Consider the following 26,291-nt stretch of genomic DNA (forward strand, 5'->3'; position numbering starts at 1 on the left):
AAAATGGGGTAAAGAAAAGGAAACTCAACAAAGAGATATTGACTGACTTTAAGATTGGTTTAATGATTAAGCTGGATGGTGAAAAGGATTGGTTTTAAAAAGTCGTCAACATGATTCAATTTATGTATACAGAGAGGAAAATGGCAAAAAATGTTTCGGATTTTGAGTTAATCGATGAGAATCAGCCACTAGTTTATCATCACCAATCATCAATAATCACCTTCTCTGACTTTTCTCCCTTTCCTCTCTTGTTTTGGAATACCTGAAACTGAATGTGTTGATACAATTAGCCTGGAAAGTTTACAGCAAGCAGTTAAAGAAAAAATCTTATCTTTTTTATTTCTTCATCTTCCTTGCACGCAAGTAATAGAAGGATCTCTTTGGAACTAATCATCTTGATCATCATCACTATCATCTTTAGTCCAAATGAAAAAGAGAGTTGAGACTATTAGATGGAAACCTGGACTGTTGGATCATCATTATCATCATTACCTTTTTGAAATGTGAGTTTTCAATTTAGCGGTTATTTTCTCAGTGAAATTGGAGAAAAAGCGATAGATATTTTCAAATGAACCTGAAAACGTGGTAAACTCAGGATAGAGGAAAAGATGAAGAGAGTCACGGAAACAAATAGAGAAAAGATGATCAAATTGCTTGATGACGCACTTGAAAGTCAAGGAAAATTGTCGTTTTCATCATCAAGAAAAGGAGAAATAAAAAGAGGCAAACCTAACGTAGCTTATCTTATTGAGACATATATTGAATATAATCCCAGGTTGATGGTGGTGAAATGAGATACAATCATAACAGTTTCAAAGATAATCTAAAAAGATGCAGACGAACAATACAGAACAATGCATTCGGTTCGATTCAAGTTGTAAAGTACAATTTAAGCTTTGCTCATCAAATCAGCAGCTATAAACATCTTTCAACTAGAATCTTATATTCTTCGTTTTGCAATAACTGCAGCTTACCTTTGGTACTTTTGGGAGATGATGATTTCTGGAAGAAACATTCAGAGTTTATGATGGAATTTTCACTCTGATAAAGTGTTGAAATTACCAATTATTAATATAATATAGTAATGAAAGTAAAACTCGGAAAACATTTGTCTAATTGAAAAAGAGACTTATGGTTAACCGGTAATCACCAAAGGTATGGATAACATAAATTTGATCTAATAAATGGATTATTAATTGATGCTTAATGTGTTTTTAAATTTTTCATGTAACTGTTGAGCAAAATGGATCAGGAAAAAAAGTGAATTGAAGGTTTATCTGGTTTGTTTGGCTAACGATTCACTTTAGATTAAATATTAATAAAAGTGTTTTTTAAAACAAGTCGCATCAATTTGGAATTGGATTTAAACTGAGTTTATAAATAGTTGCATTAATACCAGAAGAAACTGTTTCTCTTTGATTAACGACGTTATTGACGAAAGTTTGTGACTTTATAAGCTGATCGATCGCATCTTACCGTTCAATGGGTGACTCAATTCATTTGGAGGATAGTTAATCAAGCAAACGTCAAGTGGAGAATGATGTGATTAAAAGGAGAAACAACTTAGAAACAATTATTAAGTTTTGCTTCTTTTAATGTCCACTTGCTTCATGTCCAATTCCTTTAAAGGTCAATTCAATCTTATTTTTTTTCTTTCTCTCTCTCTCTCTCCATTTCCAGAGGAATGGTGATGATAATGATACTTTATATATCAAAAAAAGTGTTATCCAAACTATTTTTGTAACATTGGTTGCAAACATTTAGCCCTACTTGAAAGTATTCAATTTAAGGGTAACAATTTCATCTTAATTTGTTTGGTTATAATTTTTCTGTCCTCTTCTCATTTCTTTTACTTTTTTTTGCAATCGCTGAGTCTCTTCTCGCCATCAGAGTAATCATCTTCCTTCTTCCAGAAACTGACAAGATGATAAACAAGAGGATGAAGATGGAGAAAGCCATTTGGGATGGTTGTTAACCTTGTGAACAGAAATGGTATAACAGTTAAGAAAAGATTAAGGATGGACTTGGTGTTGGTTGTTTTATTATCCAATATAAGGTGTCATTGATTGTAACAATTCGCTAATGGTCTTTGCATAGTGTGGACCATTAAAAGCTTGGAGCCTCATCTTTTTTTATGTGTGACTGTGAGTGTGTATGTGTTTTGATCCTTCATCTGGTCTTGGCCAATGTCTATTATGATCAAATTTGTTGATTTGGGTTGACAGAAAGAATGAAACTGAGGAAAGAAAAAGAGAAAAAGTTTAGTTAAGTGGATGAAGAAAGTAAAAAGATGGTTAAGAAAACGACAACATTTAGATTGATGTTTCCTTCTCATCACCATCATCATCAGCTTTTCACTTATTATGCATCACTTTGTCTTCTTTTCTCTGCATTCCTCTTCTCCTTTATATTAAAAAGCAAAACTTTGGCACTTGTTTAATTTCATCGCCTTGAGCAGTTTATTAATTACTTTGGAAAATTCAAATATTCAATGTTCATTACTTAATAAACATTGCTACTATTAGTAATGCTTGCTACTGCTGTGTTCAATTTAAAAAAAAGCTCTTAACGTTTTTCCTTATTTATTCAGCCCCTTGCTGATCTTTAGCATTAACTAGCCAGTAAATATTGCAAATCAATGAAGGCTTAAGTTAAAAAAATTAACCTTAATCACGAGATTACTGATAGTATCAAAGTTAGTTTATAAACCTTGGGTATTGTTAATGATAGGGACAATAAATTGGACAGTAAACACGATTATATAATAACATCACCAAGAAAAGGAAAATAATCAAAACTTTGGTTACGTTTAAAATTGAAAGACTTTTTACACTCACATTATCATTGAAGTTGAGTATGATTACCACAATGGTTCCTAAATCATTTGATGATGATTATGATGATGATCTTCATGATGATCATGCTGTTATCCAATGTTTTATGGTGTTTTCCTGTACTCGATGTTATTTTTTAACAAATTGCTCTCCAACATGGATAATGATTTATCTAATTGTAAACCAAAATGAAGCATCGTCAATTGATTGGGTCATATAATGTTATAATCGATTGATAATCTAATCAAAATGGAAATGTTGTTTTCATGGTGAAGCGAGGGAAAAAACGAGAGAAATTGCTTCTAAATTTTATTCCAAGTCAAACTTTAAACAATTTCAATATTGATTATTCTGATTATTCCATTAGACAGGAAATTGGGTCAATTTGAAAGTATTTAGATGTTGATTTGGCCTCAAGGTGATTCCAATCCTATTACAAAATCATACATTTTTTCTCATATATTTCATATTATTCACTGTATACCGTGTCAAAATCATACTCAAGTAAACAGCTCTGTCAGGCAAACTCAGTTTATTATTGCACTTTTTTCCCTTGCATCTGAAAACATTTCATTTCCGTTTTTACTTGATATTAAACGATAATAATTCAAATGCCTGTGAGCCATGTTTGCCTTTGCACGTTTCCTTTCACTTTTATCACTTTTTGTCAACTTTATTCAATCATTCCTTCTGGTCTGGATCAATAATTAATGATTGAAATCTTTGTTTACTGATAAGAAGTTGACTGATATTTTCTCTCGCCTTCGAATACGTCAAATTGATATTTGAGATGAGCTCAACTGGAAACCAATATTGCCAAAATGGCATTTTATGCTCTCATCATCATGACAATCTGCAACAAAAAATGCACAAAATTCTGTTAGAATCGTATTGATATTTAACAAGAAAAAAGAGATGAAGACGATAACTTACAGTATACTTCTATGGTTACTTTGATTGTTCACTTTCATGTTTCATCTCGTCTTTTGTCACATCTTTGAAACATCCTATTCTTGGTCATATCATGTCATCAAAACTTTCACAATTGAAACCTCGTCATTTGATAATTTTTCAAGCAAAAGTAATTGAATACAAATTTAATGGTTATCTGTATCTGGAATTTGTGAAAAATTTGTTACACTTCTCTACCTTTTGATGAAAATAGAGTGAAAAAAATATATATGTGTTTCAATAGTTAGCAAATATAATCATGAAGTAATGGATAATAGAGTGAAAAAATGCTGAAAAGGAACAAGTATTAACAGGAAAGGAAAATATTTAGTTTACCTCGAAAGTTATCATAATGTTGATTATGATGATACATTTGGTTGTGAATTGTTTGAGTATAAAACCAACATCCCATGCTAAAATAGAACCATATTTGCAACTCTTGAGGCGTATGAAAAAAGAAAATGATTCATATTGGAATCAACTCTTTTATTGCTCCTGGAAATATGTTTACGGATTCTGATTGAGTGTATGTGTTTGTGTGTTTGTGTATTATGCTCACTCAAAACTTGAGCTGAATTCTTTCGTGAAGTCAGGTTTCATGGTAAACATGAGAAGAAAATTGTTACCAATGTAGTTTACTGAAAGAGAGAGAAAGAAGAAAGTCTCAGATGAAAAAAAGTTGATATTAACAGATAGATTGGGTTGAGCCTTTGAAAAACATCCATGAGAATCGCCTGAAAGAGGAAATATTCGAGTCTATTTCTTTTGACTGTTTTTCCGTGTTGCCAAATTTCATTTTAAGTAACTTTTCACTCTTTTATCTTTCTTCTTTTCCTCTTTTCTTCTTCCATGTTCAAGTTTATTCTCCACCTTTTCTGGGTCTCATTCTTTCAATCTCATCGAATTTTTAAACTCCAGTCAACTGTACACTACCACTGTCAGTGAAGGCAAAGTTTAAGAAATAGTGAGAGAAAAGGAGAAAACAGAGGAACAAACTTGAGTTGAAGATGAAAAAAATACACTGATAATAATGATGAAAATGATGAAGAAAAAGGAGTGAAAATCATTCCTCAAATTTTTTGTTCCTGAAGAGTCCCATTTTGAGATTTGACAATTGTCATAACTGTCTCTTCATCTTTTTTTCCAGGCTCTTGTTATGAAACCGAAAAAGGCGAACGTATAACTCATATTTTCCTCTTCCTTTTCTTCCTTATTATTCTTCCAATGTTTATATCCAACTTAGCTTTGTGTTATATCCTGCAATGTATTTTGCATCCAAACTTTGCTCAATCTTTCTTTTTTCCTTTCAAGCATAAACGTGAATGAGGCAAGAATATAAGACGATCATTTTGGTAATACTTTATATTCCTTATGATTGTCATGTATACATCTGATAAATCCTTGTGAATATGATTGTGTGATGTCTTTTCATAAGTTTGATGAAGTATATAAGATCGCTGAGCTAACGTCATACACTAAAGTCACCAAGAAACAAACGTATCTGAATGAGTAAAGGAGAGAGAGAGAGAGAAAGAGAATGAAATGAAACTTATTGAAGGGAATTGAATCAATGAAAGGTAAGAAATAGTTGAGAATATTGATGGTTGGAACACTGAGAAGGTGTAAACATTAGAATGAAAGAGCACTACAAAGATTATTGCAATAAGTGTGATGACTCTTAAAACTCAATATGGTGAAGAGGAAAAGGCAAAATAAATATGAAAGCAATGAAAATGTTGAAGACAGGAGTATTGATGGAAGGAAAAGTCAACGATGTAACAGACCTAAAGGTTATACATAGTTGTAGCTATCAACACCAAAAATTGAAACTCCAAAACAATCAGTAATGATCAAATGTTTCTTTACCATACTCTTTTGCTCTTTCAAAAGTCATTGTCATTGCAGCGCTACTTGAATTCTTGAAGCCACTTGGTCGAGATTTCTTTATCTTTCATTGTTATTTCCTTAGGTTTTTCTGATTAGTTGACTTGGTTTTTGTAACGTTACAGCAAGTCTGGAAATCTGGAAATCATTCAACAAAAAGAAGTATGAGAAAGAGAAAGATTATTTGGTCGATCAGCAACGAATGAAGAAAATGAAATCCATGGTGTTATTATATCTGGAAAAGGAGATGAAGAAAGAAGAAGCATGAGATTCAAACGATCAATATTGGTCTTGAAAGAGGTATCCAACTGAAGAAAGGGAGAAAGAAAAGAAAGAGAATGAGACAAGTTTAGTTATTCGGTCAAAAAGGTATCATCTTACCATTAAGCTTGAGTTTCCAAGTTAATTTGACTTTCAATGTCCAATGATCGTCTGGTTCCCTTACTTTTCCATGTTGCACTTTTCTTCTTCTCCATGACTTCCTTCAAGATTATGATAAAAAATCAACATGACCGTAGATATCATGATTTACTGATAACAATCACCAGGTCAAGAATTGGTAAACCAATGGAAGAAAAAGAAGAGATTTTCACAATCAATACAAAAGATCAACATGCAATCGTTAAATTAAGCTCTGGTAAATATATTTGCCTGAAAACAGTTTTCTTTGTTTTCATTTTTGTGATTGATTCTCATTGGATAACAGAAATTTTTCATTTCTCGCCTTTCCATTCTTTCTTCTTTCTCTTTCTCTTTCTATTTCTATTTCCCACTCTTGTTAACCTTATTGCTAATTACTTTTGTTAATCTCGTGACGGTTTCTTTTTCGCCTTGTTAGTCATTTTTTGGCGGATAATAAAACCTAACAATTCTTTCTCTCGCTTTCAATTGTTTAAAAAAACAAACAAACCTAAAGGATTCAAAAACAATCAACCAGATTTTTCTTGCCCGGTGAATGCTACTTGGCTACCAAAAAGGTTTGTAATCAGTTTTCTTAGCATTTTATTTTGTTGATTTGTTGTTTAATCCCTTGTCATTTTTGATGAAGATAAATTAATAACTCAATATTGGGAGTCTACTATTACCTGTGAAGCTAAAAACGCATTCAGTTGGTGTTAAAAGAAACACAATTATGATATATCTTGATATTATTAATCCAGTTTTTTTTCTTTGCCTTCCTCCTAATCTTCTTTAATATTTGTCTACTATTGAGTCAATTTGTCTGACGTTTTCATATTCAAAGCGTTCATGATATTTACTAATATTTGATATCTTTATTACTTATAGCGATAATTTCTTAATCTTTCATTGAATATCAATCTATTAACAGCTGACTTCAAACTGAATGTAACCATTTAAACAGTAAGTAAAGTTTATTTCTTCCTCTCTTTATGGTTCTCTAATCATTTATTAAGTTGCCTAATGTTGGATAATTACAATGAAATTGCTATTGATTGGTTTTTCTTGACTTTACCTTGCAGTTTGCTTTACTTTGAGCCTTTTTTCACTCTTATTTACCCTTTCAACGAAAACAAACCAAGTTTAAATGGTCAGAGTGAAAGGTAATCAATGATAAAAAGTTTTCGGTGACCAAAATTGAATTAATTTTGTTTTTTTCTTTGTCTTTCTGTTTCTTTGTTTATCTGTAGCAATCAATCGCAATACATTTGATGCACTGGGACCAAGGAATGACCAAAGGAAAGGGAAAATGTGAATCAACTAGATTTTGTCACGAAGATGAACTAAATGAGTTGTTTACGCCTCTCAAATGATGATCACCATGATGATCATGAACATCTTGAAGCTATAGTTGTAAGAAAAATTAGAAGATGATGATCATCTTGATGGTGTGGAGGACACTAAAGTATCTATTAGATAAAAGTGGAAGGACTTTTTATCAAGCAGTAACAAATGGATCAAAGTGCATAATAAGTCAACTGTGCCAATAATTCAGGCCAAGAAAGACCTTGGTTATCATATTGAACTTATTTTCATATCATTTGACTTTTCTGGTGCAGTCACATTTTTACTAACAATCCTACACAAAACAGTCTCTTAATCTTACTCAAACAGTTGATTAACTCTTCCAAAGCAATCAGTGACCGATAAACTTCATATTTGATCTGACATTTTTTCCTCGCCACTTTAGTGTTCTCTATTCATTGTTTATTTTTGTGAATCTTACTGTTATACTTTAGTCTAAGTCCATTATTGCAAGTCCAATTTAAGTTACTGAAACAAATTCATCTCTTTGCCAAAATAATGTCCAATCAATCTGATTGAAGATGATTGAATCCTTCTTTTTTCCCTTTACTTTCATTAGCTTGATTTTATAGCCAACACTGACCATTACTGCCTCCTCCCTCAGCCATTTCCTTCAATCTTCATTTTGATCAACATCTAAAAACAAAAATTATTGCTAGGTGAAAGTGATGTTTCCGTGTCTTTATCTGATTACTCTTCATTCAAATAATAGTACTTGACCTGACCGTACAGTATATATAGATATATTATGTGATATGTACCATATAATTTTGATAACATTAATCAGCTCAGAACTCTATCTTTTCCCCTGTTTTTCCTCTCTCCCATTTTATTGTCTCTGACAGATAATTGGCCAATAAGAGTCATCTCGTAATACCTAATATTATGATATTTTCTTACCTAAAAAGTCACGTTGAATCAACTCTTTGTATGCTAACAGACTGAATCTATTTCACCCTGCAAAAGGTCAAATGGTAAAGTATTGTCACTACTTTGAATTATTAATACCAGTATTCATCAACTATCAAGTTACCTGTTTTAAATTATTTTCCCATTCAGTGTTCTTCTTGCAAAATGTTAACCTTTTTAATTACTTACCATGGCCATATCAAATTACAATACTTAATTTGGATGAATCTAAACAACAAACAAAACCCTTTCCTTCCTTTGACTATTTCATTTCTTTGGCCAACTTTATGTTGACTTATATTGTTTAATAACTTCATTATTTCTCTCTTTCATTATTACTCAGGGAAATATTTTCAGACTCTGTTGGTCATCATCATCATAAAGCAACATTGGATAAGATTTTTGTTTCTCAATCCATTTTTACAATCATCATCATCATCTTTTCTTTACCTTTACTTTCATCTTATTTTTCCCTGGATGGCTCAAAACAAACACCATATAAACTATTATGCTCCAGAAAACTTGAAATGAACCTGATGCTTTGTGGAAAGACAGCAAATACCGTAAAAAAAGGCTAAACTTGCTGGTCATAAGGTGAGATATAATTTATCAGAAACCATAGTGTCAGTCACTCATTTAATCTACCATTACAGTTGTAATAAAAACCTGTAAGATAAATTTTTGTTTTTTTTCCTATTTTCTGTATTACAGGTAAGGAAGCAACTTGAAGACAAAAAAATGTTCATTCTTAAAGATGGATTAGTCCTTGGAGATTTTATCTTGCAGATGATTTACCCTTCTTGCAGTCTCCCATTTTCATCAACATTATCATCATTCTCCAGCTATAGCTTTATGCTATTAAGACAACTATAACCTAGCAGCAGCCATGAACTGTTAATCTAATAATTTATTTATCCTTTTTGATTAAAGGAACGCTTCCTTTTATGAGAATTTCTTTCTAAATTTTGGACCCTTTAATCAACTTAATTGTGTATCTTGATTATGAGGTAAGAGTAAAACAAACTAACATTACCTTTTCTTATCTTCTCGGTGAATATTGCAGAGTCTATCATATATTATTATTTCATGGTAGTTTTAATTCATAAGCCAAAATCTGATGAACAAGTTGGACTCTGTTTCTTTCTCAAAGCCATTCAATTATACCAACAATTAAATAGTTTAGATAATTTTACCAACAATTTGTAGATTTGCTTCTAAACATTTAATAGCAATTGATAAGTTTTGATAACAGCTTTTCCATGCCTTGGTGCTTCGGAATAATATCCTAAACAGATAGAGAGTCAATCTTACTGAAAAAATGTATAAAATGATTACCTTTAAGTATCTTTCACCTTAAAGCAAATCATATTATATGGATTGATGGTTTGTCTTTCCACTTTGCTTTACCTGATCATGATGAATGTTGCTCTACTTTTCTTCAAATGAAATAGCCTACAGAATCGTCTATGAATCTCGTCTAAATACAAAAAAATAGAAACAGTTTACCAGCTATTGAATTAAATTAAAAAGGAAAAAAGGTAAAAAAGATAATTTGGTGATAATGAAATAGTCTTAATATTGTATCCATCTTATAACTCTTGCGGCAACCAATTTGCCAACATTTTGATAAATTTTCAACCTGACATCTCCTAGATTACAGATCTATCTATGGGCCAATGTTCATTTAATTTTGCTCCTTCCACTTTTGATTACAATATTGAACAAAATTAAGGGTAAAAAATCATTAAAATCACTTTTTTTATCTCATCAGCTTCATCTTGATATAGACCATGTTTTCCATGATTAATGATGACGCCATTGGAATTGCCTGCGGACTCTTGATCATCATCACCATCTTCATCTAAAGGAACTCCATTTTCCAACTTTGTTTCACATTCTCAATCATGAACATAATCATCATCTTCTCTCCCGTTTCAGCAATCTTGTTAAGGTTGAAGGTCAGATCGATGTTACCGGTACAAATCAAGGCAAAGTGTAACATGTCAAAAAACTGGTCCTCGTTTCCTTTCTCATTAGTCACAAACTGATTGATGGTCTGTAAAGTATCGAATCATCTTCCTTACCTTTTGGATGATTCTCATTCCATACCAAATGCATGGAAGCTGAGCCATTCGGAAAGGTTGATCATTTTTTATTTGTACGCCATTTTATGTTTATTTTGTTATGTTACAGGAAAAAAAGGCTTGATCTTTTAACCTGTGGGCTTACAAAGTAAATTGAAGTGTCTACAAAAATTGTTTGTTAAAGAAGCTGATTATTGATTAAGCCAAGTTATTTGTCAATTGATTCAATGATAAACTAAATCTCTACAAATGATAAGCTCATAATGTATGGCTGTTTAATCCTGATTATCTTAAACTCATTCCTACTTATGCTATAAGATATACGTATAAGGTATAAGATGGACTTTACTGACTCTTTTAAATCAACTAATTCTTTCTGGTTAAAATCAACTGTTGACTGATTGTCATCTCATCATTTAAATCAGTGTTGAAGTGGCACAATCAGGTGAAAAATCCCGTCTCCAACCTAATCTCCTTCATCATCCTCATTATCATCTTACTCTACATCATCAACCACCACATCATAATCATTATACTGCAAGAACCTTTATCTTCATCTTTATACTTATCTCTTAGATTCGCATAATTTTTGATTAAGATAACGTAAGGATGCATCTTTCAGCTGGAAACACTCCTTGTTTCAAGGTGATTTTCACTAATTGGCCTGATACCATGTTGAGTTGACTCCTCATCCTCCGCCGAGCCGCTTAACCACAGTTTCCTTAACAGTGAAAACTAAACAAATCATAGTTATAAAACCTTATTAATAGCTCAGTAAGAATCTTATTTTTTCTCAGTTTCTCAGAAAAAAACTAGTAGCTGGACAAATTATTTCTTCTCCGAAACTCAGTATGGTATATCTGATGATTATTTCACTATTTTCACCATATACTTGACTCATTTTCACGGTTGACAAATTTTCCCACTCTTATTTCAATTTTAATGGGTGAGGTAAGGAGAAAGGTTGAATTAAATGTTAGTTTATTGTTGATTGAAACAAAATATACACAACTCTGTTTTCTTGCTGAATCAACAAATCAACAAAACATACTAATGATGTTTACATTGACAAGTAAACTTTATATTTTTAGTTGAAACATTACCTTTTCCCATTGTTTTAATGAAACTTTTCATCATCATCTTAAACTGTTGAAATTTTGATCAACTTCAGCTTTTTTCCCCATTCCTTATACAGTATTATATCCAATTTCATGTTGAATCTTGTTTGAAATGAGTAAAGACTTCACTTTCTTTTAGCTTATTATTTGGTGTCAACTACAGATGATGAAGATGATAATGATTTTTGATGACAATCATCCAGTTAAGGGTAAAAAAAGATGAATCTGTTGAAATTCAGAGCTCATTTTAAGCTCAAATGGTCCAGTTATTGAAATATATTTCATTTTATTTATTTTATTTCCACAGACAATGGTGTTGACTTTTGCTTCAATGGATCTTCAATGGAAAGGATTTCAAGTTTAATCATGGATCAACTCTTTCATTGATGGATTTTAAATTTCCAGATCAGATTCACTCTTCAAATTGTTATTACAAGGAATCATTATCACCATTGCTAACAACTGTCTCTGCTTCAAGATTTGAAACAATTGGAGCCCGACTTATTATGGTTTTAACCATAATAATACCACTATAAATTATGGTATTGATTGAAAATTAATTCAATTTCAACAATTGTTGAAACAGCCAAAAAGATTGCTAATCATTTTATGTGAATGCATAAAATTATTCAATACCTTAGGCATTGAGTGTAAACTATTTGAGGAATAATCAAATTGTCAAACAATGAGTTACAACCTTGTTTAATCATTTACTTCAATTTGTAACCATTTTTGTAGTTTTGTTCAAACGGTTGGGTTAAAGTATGATAATTGTTAATTTGATTGAGACAATGAATTCAATGGGAAAATAGGCATTTTCAATCAGCAACAATCTTAATAACATTTCAGCTTGTTTATCATGTTGGAAAGCCAATTAAATCAGCAAATTCACCTCACTTTGAGGCAAAATTATCCGAATAATGAAACAAATTTTACTTCTCCATTCAATTGAACTAAACCATTCCAATATTGCGATCCCTTCATGATTTGTGTGATATTTACGGTTAACTCATAAATCTCTAATGATCGTCAGTTGAAACTAGTTTTGTGTTTATAATTAATCGTTCATTTATAATTAATTTAATGTCTGAAAAGTGACAATCTCTGGGATAAAAATGTTGCTACTCAGGTTGATGGGAAGAAATGAGAAACAAGATGTAAACACAGTCAATGTAAATTATGATCTATGTTTCAGTCATTTATCTAATATGGCCGTTAAAGTCAACTTCAATATAACCTTTGAATTAATCAATTGATTATTTATTTGATTAATAATTAAAGATGATCCACAATTTGAATTATGAAAGGCTAAATTGAATATTTGACTTTTGAAAGTGAAGACCAAATAACCTGTAAAGTGTATTGAAACCATTTTCAAGCAGCAACATTGAATTTACCCTTTACGTTAATTAAGATCTAATTTAAATAAGATAGTAATTAGGGTAGAATTTTTTATGCTGAATTTCATGGCATTTTGAAAATGACCTGTTAACTGATTGCTGAAAAGAGAAAGGAATGATTTGCTAATTTAAATTCAGCCAAATGTTGGTGAACATTTGCAGAGTTGAAATCAAAAAATGGTGATTATTTTACGTTTTTTTAAATCATGTTCACTTTTATTGTACTTGTTACTTTGATGAAGCTCTTTAAAGAGCTTTAATTATATTTAATTTCAATTTTCACCCAAAAAAGCTGAATATCTTGATAATTTGGGAACATTATTCAAGTTACAACAAATCTCTCCAGAGATTTCATTCCGTTTTCACCATTTTGTCTAATTTTAATCAGAGTAGATCAGTTGAATCGCTGTTATCCTGCACATCATAAAACTGGTGAATAACCATTTACTTTGATAAAGCATTTACCTGACAATATAATTTATACAATGCTTTGCTTTTTTTGGTATAATCTTGAATCACTTGAAATCTTTTCAACTTTTTTGCCTCTTTTCTGTGTTCATCAACCTTATTTTGATCTCAATCAACAAATGAACCTTTTAATTCAATCCATGTTATTAAAGGTTTAATGAGTTAAAGACAATTTATATTAATGTTCATGGAAACAACAATATCTAAATTTTAGTCTCTGCTTTTGCTCGGTTCAATTGAATTTTGTTTTTACTTGTTAATTCAAGCAACTTCTTGTATTATAACTTAATTTGGTGAAACTTTCAAAGTAAATCCTTGATGATGACTGAAAACATTTTGACCCAAATTAACACAATCAATGAGTTGACTTTACCTTTGTTGATTACTTTCAATTTGGTATGCTTGACACAACAGTTAGTAATATCATTTTCCTTAATTGACAAGCACAAATTAAATGAAACGAGGCAAAGTGAAAAGCAAACTCAAGTAGTCAATTGAGAAGAGTGAACAAAATCAATTAAATCAGTCGAGTCTCTAATGAAAATGTTAGTTATTGCTATTATTAAATATAATTTGCTTGGTAAAATCTTTGTGTGACTTGTAATGAAAATGTTCAAGAATAAAGATTCACATTCATTCGGAATCACTGAGATTGCTGTTACTTTATTGTAACCATTTCTGTATTAGCTATAGTCATTGCAAGGAAATAATAGACACAATAAATGGTGTTAATATTCACAGGAATCAAGTTGATTCAAATTGCTTTGCAATCAAATTTCACCAGAATGCTTGTTGTTATTTTGCCTGTTGTCAGTATGAATTAGTGTTGATAAGAGGTTCAAATTGTGATCCAAACCAAGTTAATCTGCTTAGCCTATTAATGCACATTAATCACTACAATATTATTATTCTCATAATTTCAAATATAATTGTAAAATTGTTCATTTATCAGAGAATAGAGAAAACAGTCAACTCTCTGGAATGATGAATCTTTTTTGCTGTCCATTGTCATCTTCATTAACACCTCGTCAAGTTGGCTTTATTAACAAACACAATTATTGGATCTAATAAACAGTTTATCATTTCTTGATTTGATTTTTCTTTGTCAATCCAAACTCCAGTTCCTTTGCCATGTTCAGGTGTCATTCATCACAATTTTGCTTCCTTTTCCATTGACAAACATTTGATTAATTTTGAGATCTGTAAATGAATAATACGAGTTTTGTAAACATTACATCAAATTGGATTAAGTTGTCATAGCAAAGGAAATACATTTTATATTTTTACATGTTACCTTTTTTGATGTCCACTGTAAAAATGTAAAGCACAATTGAATATCTAATTCATTCAATACTTACCAATTGTTGAGGAAATCAGTTGAACAGTTGTTATAACACTAACCTATCTTCAATCCAAAAATGTGGTTGTCGCTAGCTGCACATTGATATAGATTTAAGATTAAAGCATATTAATGAACAGTTTTATTTCCCAGGCTAAAAATGCTAAAATTGTTGATCAATATTGACTGGTTAAGTAATCATTGTTCATCTAAGATTAAATCGGGTTACGATAAATCCAATTATCAATGTAAATCAGAAATCTTTACAGAATTAGTGATTATTGAAAAATACTGTAGTTACAGTTTGTAAATTAGAGACGACCCATCACCTTGGTGACTAAGCGTCTCTTAAGCACATGTGAATGAGCCCTGTTAATCCTGTATAAATCACTAATTTTGTTTACGATTGGCTTCTCTATTATTCGGTATTTTTTGTTCCTTTAATTAACTGAAATTCGCAGGAAAAAATTGCTACTGTATAATCGATTCCTTCACTTATCTCCGGTCCTGTTTCTTCTTCTTTCTACAGTTAATTCTCTTCTCCTCTGTGAAAACTTACAATTTTACCTCTTTTTTTTTGTGTATTTATTTTCTGTGAAAATCAAACGATGTTAAACAAGTTTCACTGGATCTTCAGCTGATTTCTCTGGAGATTTTGGTAATGAATTGGAATCAAGAAGTTTCAAACGCCGTTTACTTTTCTTCAATCAAATCAACCCTAAGGCTTCTGTTAACTTTATTTTTTTTGCTCCGGTTATTGTCCACTATCAAAATGGTTCAGTTTTGTATATACTTTTAGATTTCTTTATTTACCTGGTTATTTGCCTGTCTTAATTTCAACTTCGTACATTTAATGTTTGCTTTTACCTTTTCTCTCTTTGCCTTTTCCTCATCCTCATCTTTTCTTAACCCTTCAGGGTAACTTCATATCAACTATACCTTGAATTCTGAGCCAATTCTTTTTTTATAATTCAATTTACCATTAACTTGCAGTGAAACTCTTAAACGATGGTGAAAAAAGGATTCTTGGTCACAAGAAGAAAGAAAAATTGAACAGTTTTAGGTGTTTTTTTACGAATTACGTCAAGCCTGAAGGCAAAACAATTAAAGAATCAAAAAAGAATCACAAGGCAAGCAAAAAGATTATTTTTTGAAAATGATGACGATGGTGATGGTGATACAATTGGACAGTATATCTACTCCAACTGATTGAATCAATCTCAGTTAAAATTTCTATCTTTTCTCTTTTCAGCCCATTTAATCTGAATGATGGATTTGATAAACAAGAAGATCATCACCAACAACAAACCCGTAAAGTAATTATTGATACAGGAAAGAAGATTTAACCAACAAAATGATATAAACACAAGTGCAACCTGTGTATATCGAGGAATATGTAGACAAGGAGAAACTGCATTTCTGCTGTCTGTTTGCTGTTGTTTGTTGGCCCCAAAGGCATTGTAACGATGGACTCATCTTCAGTTACGAGAGACTTTTCCTTTCTCAACCTCTCCTTTTTTGCAATCTTTTTGAACCAGTTAATTTGATTACATGTCCCTTTGATTGACGCTTCCAAGTGGCTCTGGTTAGCCTTTTTTACCAAATTATGGGAAAACCTTCTGCTACTTCTTGGTAGACAACAAGCTTCTTCCCTATTTCCTATCGGAATGTCATATTACATAAGCATAAATGTGTACATTTGAATTTATTTATATTATCTTATATTATAAGTGTGTATGTATACATTTATGCTTGAATTTGAGGGACGAGAATGACTTGAAAGGACAACAAGATGAGAAAAAGATGTTGTAAAAAAAGCTGACTTGGCCTCTCAAAATGAATTTAAGAGATTTTTATACCTTTTTCTGACAGTTTGTTTGACTTTTACCTTGACTTAATTGGAGTCACATCTCTAGTCATTTTTTAGCTCTTCTCTGCCTCTGTTACCCTTTGCTAAAAAGATTGAGAGTCATTTATTTTGCTCTTGTTGTCACTTTACTTTGACTTGATAAATACATACTTAATTAATTAGTGATTTAGATTGCATTCATCTTCAACCTTTTTATCATTTGATGTCCTCATCTGCACTTGCATTTTCTTTCATCATCTTTCTCTCTCTTTCTACTTCACTTTATTTATGATTTAACAAACTATTCATCTTCGTTTCTAGCTATCGAACAGGGAAAATGAACTTTTCTCATCAATGTTATAAAAGTTGTTGTATTCAGATCCATTGTAAAACTCACCATTGTCAGTCAATTTGTTGTCTGGAAATGCTATTCGAATCACACTTTACATTATATTTGAAGATTTGCTGCATACTCATATCAGACTATTAATTATCCTCTTTTTGTTTTTTACATATTTTGATGAGACTTCATTTTGCTTAGCTTCATAGTCATCAAAGATTGACAGCTGATGTGATTTAATTTCTGGTCGTATTTACAGTTATCAGATTTCAATTAGATTGTTGATGTTGAAATTGAATGGAGACAGATTTATGAAATGATTGAGATGAGATTAATGTGAATTTCAGAGAAAGAGAAATGCATCAATCAAGAATGGATCGTCTTCATCATTAATTTGTAAAATGATTAAGAGCCAAAAAAGCTGTTTCAACAAATCGGACTCCAGATTAAATAAGATACAAACACTCTCTCACTCTCCATGAAGATGAAAAGTATTGATGAAGATGCTGATAATTATGATTAGACAGGTATTTTTATCTGTCCAGATAGATTGACCGTCTGCCACCACCAGGGATATATTTTGATGGATGAGTTGATCTAAACCCGTTTCTGGATCATCTTGTTGACTTTCATGGTAATTTGTTAGCAAGAAAAGCAAAGATTCCTGTTTTTACAGAAAAAATTAAATCATCCTCAAAAGATATCAATTAACTTTTCCCAAATTTTTGGAATCAATTGAATATCAAGACACACCCGAGCTGAGATTGACAAGGTAACATTTGACAGTTTCTTACCTGCTTATCTTTTCAACAAATCTCATGGCAAAAAAGGTAAAAAGATCCAACTGAAAGGTAAATATTACAATTTCATTTCACAGTGATTAAGATTACCCAGTTAACTAGCATGCAATCGATAATTTTAATTTCTTTTGCCCTTTCATTTTAATATTTTCCTCTTCTAATCATTTCTATTCAAAGTATCTGATCTTTTCAAAATTAATATAATCAATTGAATTAACTTGAAATTTCATAGCAAAAGATGCGAAAATATCATTTTATCGAATCAAATCAAATTTAAAATTTAAAATTTACTTTCTTGCTTTTATTTCCTTTTCTTTATTTTTTATTGCTATTACCTCTTCCTTCAGGTCATTTGGTAATCAAAACATCCAGTTCTGATTGGTCAAGTTCAAGAGCAGAAAAGATGGGCGAAGGCTAAATTCATCAACGACTAACAGCAACTTGCAGAACTGAACAACGATTTCTTGTCCAAAGGTAAAGCTGGATAATTCAGTAAAACTAAACGTCCTGGAAACTCTCCAATGTACATATTTAATTTGTATCAGCCACATGAGTCTTGTCGTTGATATCATATGCTCATGTTGACCAACTATGGATAAATGTTTGCGTGAAGATAGAATGAAAAAGTCCTGATTTGTTTCTTTAAGTTGATTTATTATTATAAAACGAGTTGAAAAAATGAAAAAATTTAGGGAAAATTCATAGTTTACAGATTAAGAGGCATTAAAATGTATAACATAACTGCTTAATCTTGATTTGTGCTAAGCAGATCTGCTTGGATGAAGTTTGTTGAATTAACTCAAAGCGAAAAGGCTCAACTAATAATAATATCAAGATCACAATGAGGGAATTAAGAAGAGGCTAACCATGCAAAAGGCTATTGTTAATTAATATCACTTGGTCTTTTTTTCATACAAGTTTCATTGATTGAATGTTATCTCATTTATTTCGTACCAGTTTTAATTCGCATTCTCTTCATCTTTTATGTCTTTTTACTTCTCTTTTTCATTTCATCTTCTCTCTCCTTCTTTCTATTTCTCTTCTTAGCCTCAATCTTCTTTTCTTTTTGACTGACATCTAACAAATCAACAACAGAGATAATCAAGAAATATCATTTGAAATGTACTTGATTGATTGCCTTTACACTACATTTTGTAAGGTAAGTTCTCATCAAAGTCTCTCTTCTCTGTCTTCTTTATATAATATACTAATTCATTGAATATTCTCGTTTCATTGTTTACAAGTCAATCTTAAATCTAAATTATCTAGAGCTGAAATCAAGTTTTTTCAATTTTTCAATCAACCTTTATTCAATTTAACTTCAATTTATTTCTTTCGTCTTATTGATAAATTTAGAGTATCGGTACATCAACGGAAAATAAATGATGGACGTAAACCCGACTAAATACACTCGAGCTAGGGATTCAAGTGGTTGGGACATTGAAGTGGATATTGAAAAAGGGAGAAACAAGAAATTTAAATAAATATAGTGATTTTCGGACAAGAATAAATAACGGAAACAATTATTACATGCATAAATTGAATTGAATTCTAGATTATTGAATGGTTCGATGAACCTAAAAGGCTACTTTTCTTTGGCTTTGAGTGAAATTATTCTTTCATTTTCTCTAATTTCTTTTGCTTCGTTTTATTTTAGGTTTCTCTTTATTCAATTTTGGAAGAATTTTAAAAAAGTTTTTCAGGATAGTTAGTCGATAACTTCAAGTTTCATTGTACAGTACGATAATTGCATTGAAATGACTCTTGTGACTGAATTATTTTTTATTGTATCGCAATTATACCAAGTACTGCCATCTATGAACATCAAGGTGAGTAATTTATTCTGTTTACCCGATTGTTTTGATTTAAATGATTGAAAGAGATTGTAATTGTAAATTAATTAGATATAACTTTATTCATTTAGATAATATATTTATAAAATTAACAAATTATAAGATTTTCAAATACTATTCCCCTATATAACAGTTTATTTTGAGAATTTTAAGCTTGGAACTGATGATGTAGATGATGAAATGATTGGAATCAATTTTTCAATTGGATGGCTGATTGAATTGATGAAAGATGATATTGATAGTCTATTATTGACCCCAGCCCCAGCCGCTGTGTCCATGTCCACAGCCCCAGCCTCCCATCATTACAGGGTAAGGGATGTAGTTATGATGACCATGACCATGGTTTTGTCCTCCCATGATGATGATTGATCCACCTCCTCCTCCTCTGGCATCAACGTTGGCTGTAAAATGAAAAACAAAAGATTAATATCAAGTCTTAATTTCCAATTCAAGTGATCATTGAATAAATTTATCAAACTATTATTGATATTGAGAAAGCATTTTAGGCTCATTACTTACCAGCAAAAGCTAAGACAACGAGTAAAGCACAGGCAAAGATAACGTTGAAAGTTTGGGAATTCATTTCGATTGGTTTGGTTTGGTTGTTTGGATTTAACTTGATTAAAAATGTTAGTTGTTGTTGTTTCAACTGTTGTTGGTTTGAATGTGATATAAAATCTGGTAAATCAATCTCTTTATATACTTTACTTTTAATATTCATGGTTGACCAACCATTTTATTAATGAAAAGTGAGTCTTCCTTTTCAACTTATTAATTATTACAAGAAACAAAACAAGAATAATTATTTAATATAAAAGTATATCAAATTTGGTGCCTTAAATTGATTCACGCCGATGACATGATTTGGTTCAATTGTTAACCAAGTAAAAGTATATTTAAAATGTATGACAATTATTTATCAATATTAGGATTATTTGATTACTTCCGATTAAAGCTGATACATTTGATCGCACGAATTCAATGAACCACGAGTTTAATCAACGATCTGGATTGGAATAATTTTCTTAATTATTATGAAATGTTTACCAACTTTCATAATTAATTAGATTTCTGTAAATCTACATATGATCATGTTACAATTGGATTTTACAATGAAGTTTATTTCACAAAAATTATTTTGTTTACATATGCTAAATCTCATCAATAGATGGCATTAGGATCACTATTATGAATTTAATTTCGTTAACAATCGTAGATGATAATTTGGACAGTTTTATATGGGAATCAGTCACATTGAGTTCCACATGCTTTAAAAATTTCAATGGTGTTTGAAACAACAACTTTTAGTGAGGTGGCTTCCTTTAGATTTTTGGTTAAGAGCTATAATTCCTTCACTATATAATGAAGTCTGATTAAGATCTCCGGAAACTCTTTCTTCTTCGATCTCGTGTATTCGGGTTAGTATAGTGTCTTGAAAGGTTAGTCCAGCTATTCGGTCAAACAGTCTAATCACATTGTCACCATTTTGTGCGGAAACACTCCAATATTCAGCTCTCATTTGACTGCTTAAACGAACAGCCTCCGTCTCTATGAACTCCAAAGCAGCTGGAGACACACAATCTCGTTTTGAACCAACAAGAAATAAAATAATATCATCCGTAATTCGCAAAATGTCTGCATGCCATCTCAAAGTATTAGCAAGTGATTTAATATTAGAAAGATCAAATACTATTAAAGCCACATTAGCTGCTCTGTAATAAGAACTTGTAAGGCAACGAAATCTCTCTTGTCCAGCTGTGTCCCATATCTGTAAAAATAATATTCAAAAGAAAGCGAATTAAACTCAAACCAACTCGAATTTTTCATTGATTATTAGAACAGTAACGTGATGTATTGAAAATTGAAGTAATCTTGATGAATGAAACTCAAGGATAGATTAACTCTCATATTTTCATCAACAACTAATTACAAAGAGTTTTCTTTGGACTTACTTGTACATTGAATGGTAAACCTAATATTGAGAATGATTGTATATCAAAGTCCACTCCAATGGTCTCTTTATGGTCAAATGAAAACTCATTGGTTCTGTAACGTTGGATTAAAGAAGTTTTACCAACCCCAGCATCACCAACAACAATACATTTAACCGTCCTCGGATAATCATCAGTAATTAACCTTTGTTGCTCACAGAAGTCAATCACTTTCCAATCAAAATTGGGATAACAGTATGGAGTAGCATCTCTCCGGTAAGACAGTGGTAAATTTGAAATAATCCTACCAGTGGTCATCAAGTCGGCAAATTAATCATCCTTTAAGCATATTTTTATCACCACTTTCACAGTTGAAAATACAAAATAATAAAACAATCAGGGATAACACAGCAACTAATTTAAAGATACTACAATGTTAGAGTAAACAATAACCACAGTTGAAAGGAAAGGTAAAGCTGTAAACGAGAGAAATCTTGTATTATCTGAATTTACTGTAACAATTACTGAACATAATCACAATAATCAATTAAAAACACCTTAATGAATACCAATTATACAATCTCAGAAAGCTCCATTGTCGATTGACCTGAAAACAAATGAACAAACAATGTAGACAAATAAACAAAATCAGATTGATTAGTTTTAATATTATCAACAATGTTAGCCATTATTGTAAGGAGGGAAATAGTAAAGGATAGGAAAAAAAGTGAGAAAGAGGGAGAAACAAAAGGGGGATTACAATAGCCATAGGAATCCAAAGACGGTTGGGTAACCCAACTTGGGTTAGAGCTATTTATACAAAATCCTTTTCAAGATGATAGTTATGGTTACAATGGTTTATGAGTAAATTGATCTTCTACAGTTTATCTCTCTAATTCATGAGTATTTCCTTTTGTTTATGATTAACATGATGGTTATAAATCAACACTGGATCAAATTGACGCTTGATTACGAATCATTTTATTTCCCTTTACGTCTCTTTCATTTGTTTAAAATCAAACCTTTATTTTAACATTGAAGACATTTTCTTCCATCTATCCTTGTTACTAAATTATATTCACCCAATTAGGGTGAGTTATAATTAGATATCGTAGTAGATTGAACAACTGACTCACTGAGTCGACTTACTATTAGTCTACTCATAGTTGAATTGGCTGAGATTCATTTTAAAATTCATTAGTTTGTTTGTGGTGAAAACAATCGCAATTTTAGTTTTTCATACAATTTTTAAGGTTATTTCATATTAAAGCTCCTTGAATTTTATAAAACGCCATTGAAGTGAGGTATCAATATACTAACATGAGTTTTCAGGTGGCTTGAAGCTACTGGGTTAGGTGGTTGAGTGTTAATCTGAAAATGTTCATTTAACCAACAATCGTGGTTATTTCCCTCCTAATTCAAAGTCTATCGATTCAAAAATGAAAAATTGGCTTTCAAAGTCTTAAACATATCGACTGGCTGACTAACAACATCGACTGTCTGGAATTAATTTTGATTTTTTGTCTCTTTGCCAGGCTTCTTGTTTTAAAAACCTAGTCTGGCTTATTGCTGAATTCATTGATTGCTGGTTGTTATCTTCATGAGCTAGTGATGTATTGTTTCAATAAACAAATGAGCATGATACTTCCATGGACCAATAACGTAAAAATTGTTTCTAGCTCTTGAAATCGAGAACGAAAACAAGAGCAGAACAAATCGGAAATAGAGGAAAAACACTAAAACTGTTAACAATTTAAAGTTTGATTTATTTTTCGATAAACAATTTAGGTTAATTAACCATACACTTCTAGACTTATCAAGATTTGCAAATTAAATAACTTGATTAAACGTTACAGCCATTTATTCACATCTGAAACTGTGAACTTTAAGATTTTCATGCTAGCAACTTGATGATTAATATATTTCTGTTATTCGGATTGATTAACCTGTTGAGGCCATTGATCAAATTGAACTGATGGTTCAATTTTAAAATAATCCCAAATTGTTCGATCAGAATAGGTGACAACTCTTTTGACCAAAACTTCAAATGCATTAATCAATACTTGAATAACCTCAGGTGGCAGTAAATCTTCGTTGTAATTGAGACAATAATGAAGTTTACCTTCATGAAAACCATAAATGCAAGTAATCAGTTCAAACGAAACTTGTGTGAATTGGTCAACATTGAATGTCTTAACAGAAAGCTGGTCATCATCTACGAATCTCTCTTCAGGTAAACCAATAATTGAAATTCCAGCTGGACAAACATGTTCAACATTCGTTTGAGCAATCAAGTTGATCCATGGATAACCACGACACTTGAAGTCAGCTTGCCATGAGGAATGAAAATCTTTCAAAACAGAAGTAAATGTTGGATTTCCATTGATTGTTGTTCGGGAATAAATCATGTTGTTGAAGTGTCCAATCATTTGATAAGCCATCGGGTGTAAGCGAGCACTTATCATTCGTTTAATTATTGTATCACCAACACCGGTTAGCTTATAAAGAACAACTTTAATCAAGGCTTCGGCTAAGATTTCGAAAGTGGTACCAACTGATCGTACAAGTGATCGAGCGCCATTCGTTTCTTCAACAGTTAAACTAATAAGTGCATGTTTACCCGATACTTTAGGCTCTTTTGGCGGATTGTTTTCATCGTAATTTACTGGAATCAAACAGTTGGGCAGATCTTTCATCCGATCGAGCCAATAGTCTTCCAATGGATCAATTATTTCTAATTTGCGCTGGAAAAACTGAGTTACCCAGACTGAGTAATCAATATAATCGATGTTCTCCATCTGGTGAGAACTGGACTTCGCCAATTCTGACTGAACTTGTGATTGCAAAAGATGTAATAGATGCTCTTCCAGTAAAAGGTAAGACAAATCATCTACAATCAAATGATGAATGAACAAAGTGAAACAGCTAACCTCTGGTGTCTCAATGAAAACCACATCAAACAGAAATGAATCGTCGCTGACAACTACATTGAAGTTGTTTTTCCTTTCATCTATTTTCATTCTGGCCTCTTCATCGTTTGATACTTTTATTATTGGAATGGATAACTTTCTAGTCGGTGCAATGTTCAAGTAATAGCTGGATCCACGAACGCGGACAAATGAGCGCAACAATGAAATCGATGAAACCAACTGGTTGAGAGCTGATTCAATGAGTTGATAGTTTAATCCCTGGTTAATTTTATAACTAACATCTAAATAGTAGAAATTGCCTTTTCCTAAAAACTGTTCATGGATAAAAACCCATCGCTGAGTCCATGATAAAAGTGATTTACGTTCGTCATTACTACTAGTTGATTTTGGAATTGGTTCAAGTAATTCATCGTCAACACCACCTTTGTTGAGTGAATCAATCTTAGAGGCTAAACTGCGGACTGTTGGGTTATCAATAATGGTTTCAATTGTCACTGGATAACTTAGTTGGTATAATTGGTGAGCAATTCGTCCAATCAGAAATAAATTACCTCCAAGAGTAAACAGATTATCATCTAAATCTATGCAATCAATTGGGATGTTTAGATATTTAGACCAACATTTTAAAATGGCATTTTGTGTTTCATTTGATCCTTGGCAAATTGGTTCATTGGACAATCGATATGATTGTAGTTCACTTAATGATGACCAATCAATTGATGAATCAACTGTTGATGGGAACATCGGTAATCCCAAAATTTCGATGGATCCATTGTAATTGAATCGTTCAATCCTTTTGTGGATTGACCTTCCCACAAACCGCTTACCTCCTTGGTTTGACTCTTTAATGGAAACGTATATCTTCAAATGATTTGGGTTTTTGGATAACAATTGAATCGCAGTTGCTTCGATGAAGGACAATTCACTTAAACAGTTACCAATTTCCAGTGGATCAATCAACTTTCCTTGAGAATCGAGTAAATCACTTTCTACCTGGATAAATACTGGTTTCTCTGTTGGACTCATAACTGGTGATTTAGATTTTAACTTTACTAACACTTAATCACTTTACTGAAGCCTGAAATCTGTGCGAATAATTTTGCTGCTAATTTGATTATTGTTAAACTGAGGTTAACTTTGTCGATAAATTAAGTGAGATCAAGGAAAAAAGGACTAATAGACCAGGAGAAATTAAAATGAATTACCCGTCCCAATCAATTTGATTCATCTGTTTCTGTGAATGAGCTCTGCTTTAAACGCAGTTGGTTTCATTTTACAATTTTGATCAATCACAGAAATCCCATTAATAGAAATAATGTATCAAAATTTACGCTAATCTTCACTAAATTTTCCTCATTAAGACGTGAATTCAACATTAAATGCTTCAAATGCGTTGAGTGCCCAACAAGGGAAGGTAATTTTTATCAATTTATCAGAGAAATCAAATTGTATCACTTATAATACTTTGTTAGACAAGCTTACAAGTTAGTACTTTTGTTAGTACCTCTCCTTGTAAGATGCTGTGTCTTTGCTCATATCTTTTATCATTCAAATTTCGAATAGATTCCGATTGGAATTGCCAAAAAAATCATCCTGTAAAAAGGCATTTGCATTTAACTCAAGCTCAGGTTAGAATCCATCATCGCCCAAAAAGAAGTTAGTTTCAGAGTTTCTTTGAATTATTTACATCATTTTCCGAGTTACAATTTATTTAAAATGAAGTTTATTCACTCTTGTACTAGATGGCTCTGTTTTCTGCTGTTTAATAAATTGTATATCGATACATTGATTTTTAACTAAACTCTTGCATTAAAGTGATTATTAATCATCAAATTAA

General features: G+C 31.4%; 2 protein-coding genes and 4 long non-coding RNA genes across 7 annotated transcripts; 2 read left to right on the forward strand and 4 right to left on the reverse strand.

Annotated features, from left to right (window-relative positions):
* Positions 1 to 1,573: 1,573 nt before the first annotated feature.
* LOC107368135 (uncharacterized) lies at positions 1,574 to 6,192 on the reverse strand. 2 transcript variants are annotated; one of them, XR_016198234.1, is made up of 6 exons: positions 5,570 to 5,808; positions 4,122 to 5,286; positions 3,768 to 3,983; positions 3,421 to 3,687; positions 2,838 to 3,006; positions 1,574 to 2,236 (listed from the first exon to the last, which is right to left on the reverse strand). It is a non-coding gene; the product is annotated as an uncharacterized LOC107368135 (long non-coding RNA). The 2 variants fall into 2 exon arrangements; XR_001570088.3 differs by lacking the exons at positions 1,574 to 2,236; positions 2,838 to 3,006 and adding an exon at positions 6,051 to 6,192 and having other exon boundaries at positions 3,487 to 3,687; positions 5,652 to 5,977.
* LOC107368134 (uncharacterized) lies at positions 6,138 to 12,257 on the forward strand. The gene is made up of 11 exons (XR_016198235.1): positions 6,138 to 6,306; positions 6,508 to 6,646; positions 6,957 to 7,031; positions 7,151 to 7,231; positions 7,319 to 7,481; positions 8,279 to 8,407; positions 8,686 to 8,936; positions 9,054 to 9,349; positions 10,114 to 10,396; positions 10,536 to 10,757; positions 11,852 to 12,257. It is a non-coding gene; the product is annotated as an uncharacterized LOC107368134 (long non-coding RNA).
* A 1,798-nt stretch (positions 12,258 to 14,055) lies between these two features.
* LOC107368084 (uncharacterized) lies at positions 14,056 to 15,033 on the reverse strand. The gene is made up of 2 exons (XR_001570067.3): positions 14,771 to 15,033; positions 14,056 to 14,612 (listed from the first exon to the last, which is right to left on the reverse strand). It is a non-coding gene; the product is annotated as an uncharacterized LOC107368084 (long non-coding RNA).
* A 701-nt stretch (positions 15,034 to 15,734) lies between these two features.
* Positions 15,735 to 19,268, forward strand: LOC107368177 (uncharacterized). Its single transcript, XR_001570093.3, has 5 exons — positions 15,735 to 15,881; positions 16,004 to 17,791; positions 18,088 to 18,214; positions 18,788 to 18,899; positions 19,097 to 19,268. It is a non-coding gene; the product is annotated as an uncharacterized LOC107368177 (long non-coding RNA).
* A 358-nt stretch (positions 19,269 to 19,626) lies between these two features.
* On the reverse strand, positions 19,627 to 20,693 carry LOC107368176 (uncharacterized). Its single transcript, XM_015935960.3, has 2 exons — positions 20,113 to 20,693; positions 19,627 to 19,994 (listed from the first exon to the last, which is right to left on the reverse strand). Exons 1-2 carry the CDS (start codon positions 20,312 to 20,314, stop codon positions 19,840 to 19,842), a joined length of 357 nt encoding a protein of 118 aa, XP_015791446.1. The 5' UTR covers positions 20,315 to 20,693; the 3' UTR covers positions 19,627 to 19,839.
* LOC107368171 (ras-related protein Rab-34) lies at positions 20,694 to 22,301 on the reverse strand. Its single transcript, XM_015935957.3, has 2 exons — positions 21,546 to 22,301; positions 20,694 to 21,361 (listed from the first exon to the last, which is right to left on the reverse strand). Exons 1-2 carry the CDS (start codon positions 21,840 to 21,842, stop codon positions 20,873 to 20,875), a joined length of 786 nt encoding a protein of 261 aa, XP_015791443.2. The 5' UTR covers positions 21,843 to 22,301; the 3' UTR covers positions 20,694 to 20,872.
* Between the last annotated feature and the right edge of the window lie 3,990 nt (positions 22,302 to 26,291).

Source organism: Tetranychus urticae, chromosome 2, assembly GCF_039701765.1.
Source record: "Tetranychus urticae isolate SD_2017Ah chromosome 2, NJAU_TeUrti_SD_1.0, whole genome shotgun sequence".
NCBI lineage: Eukaryota > Metazoa > Arthropoda > Arachnida > Trombidiformes > Tetranychidae > Tetranychus > Tetranychus urticae.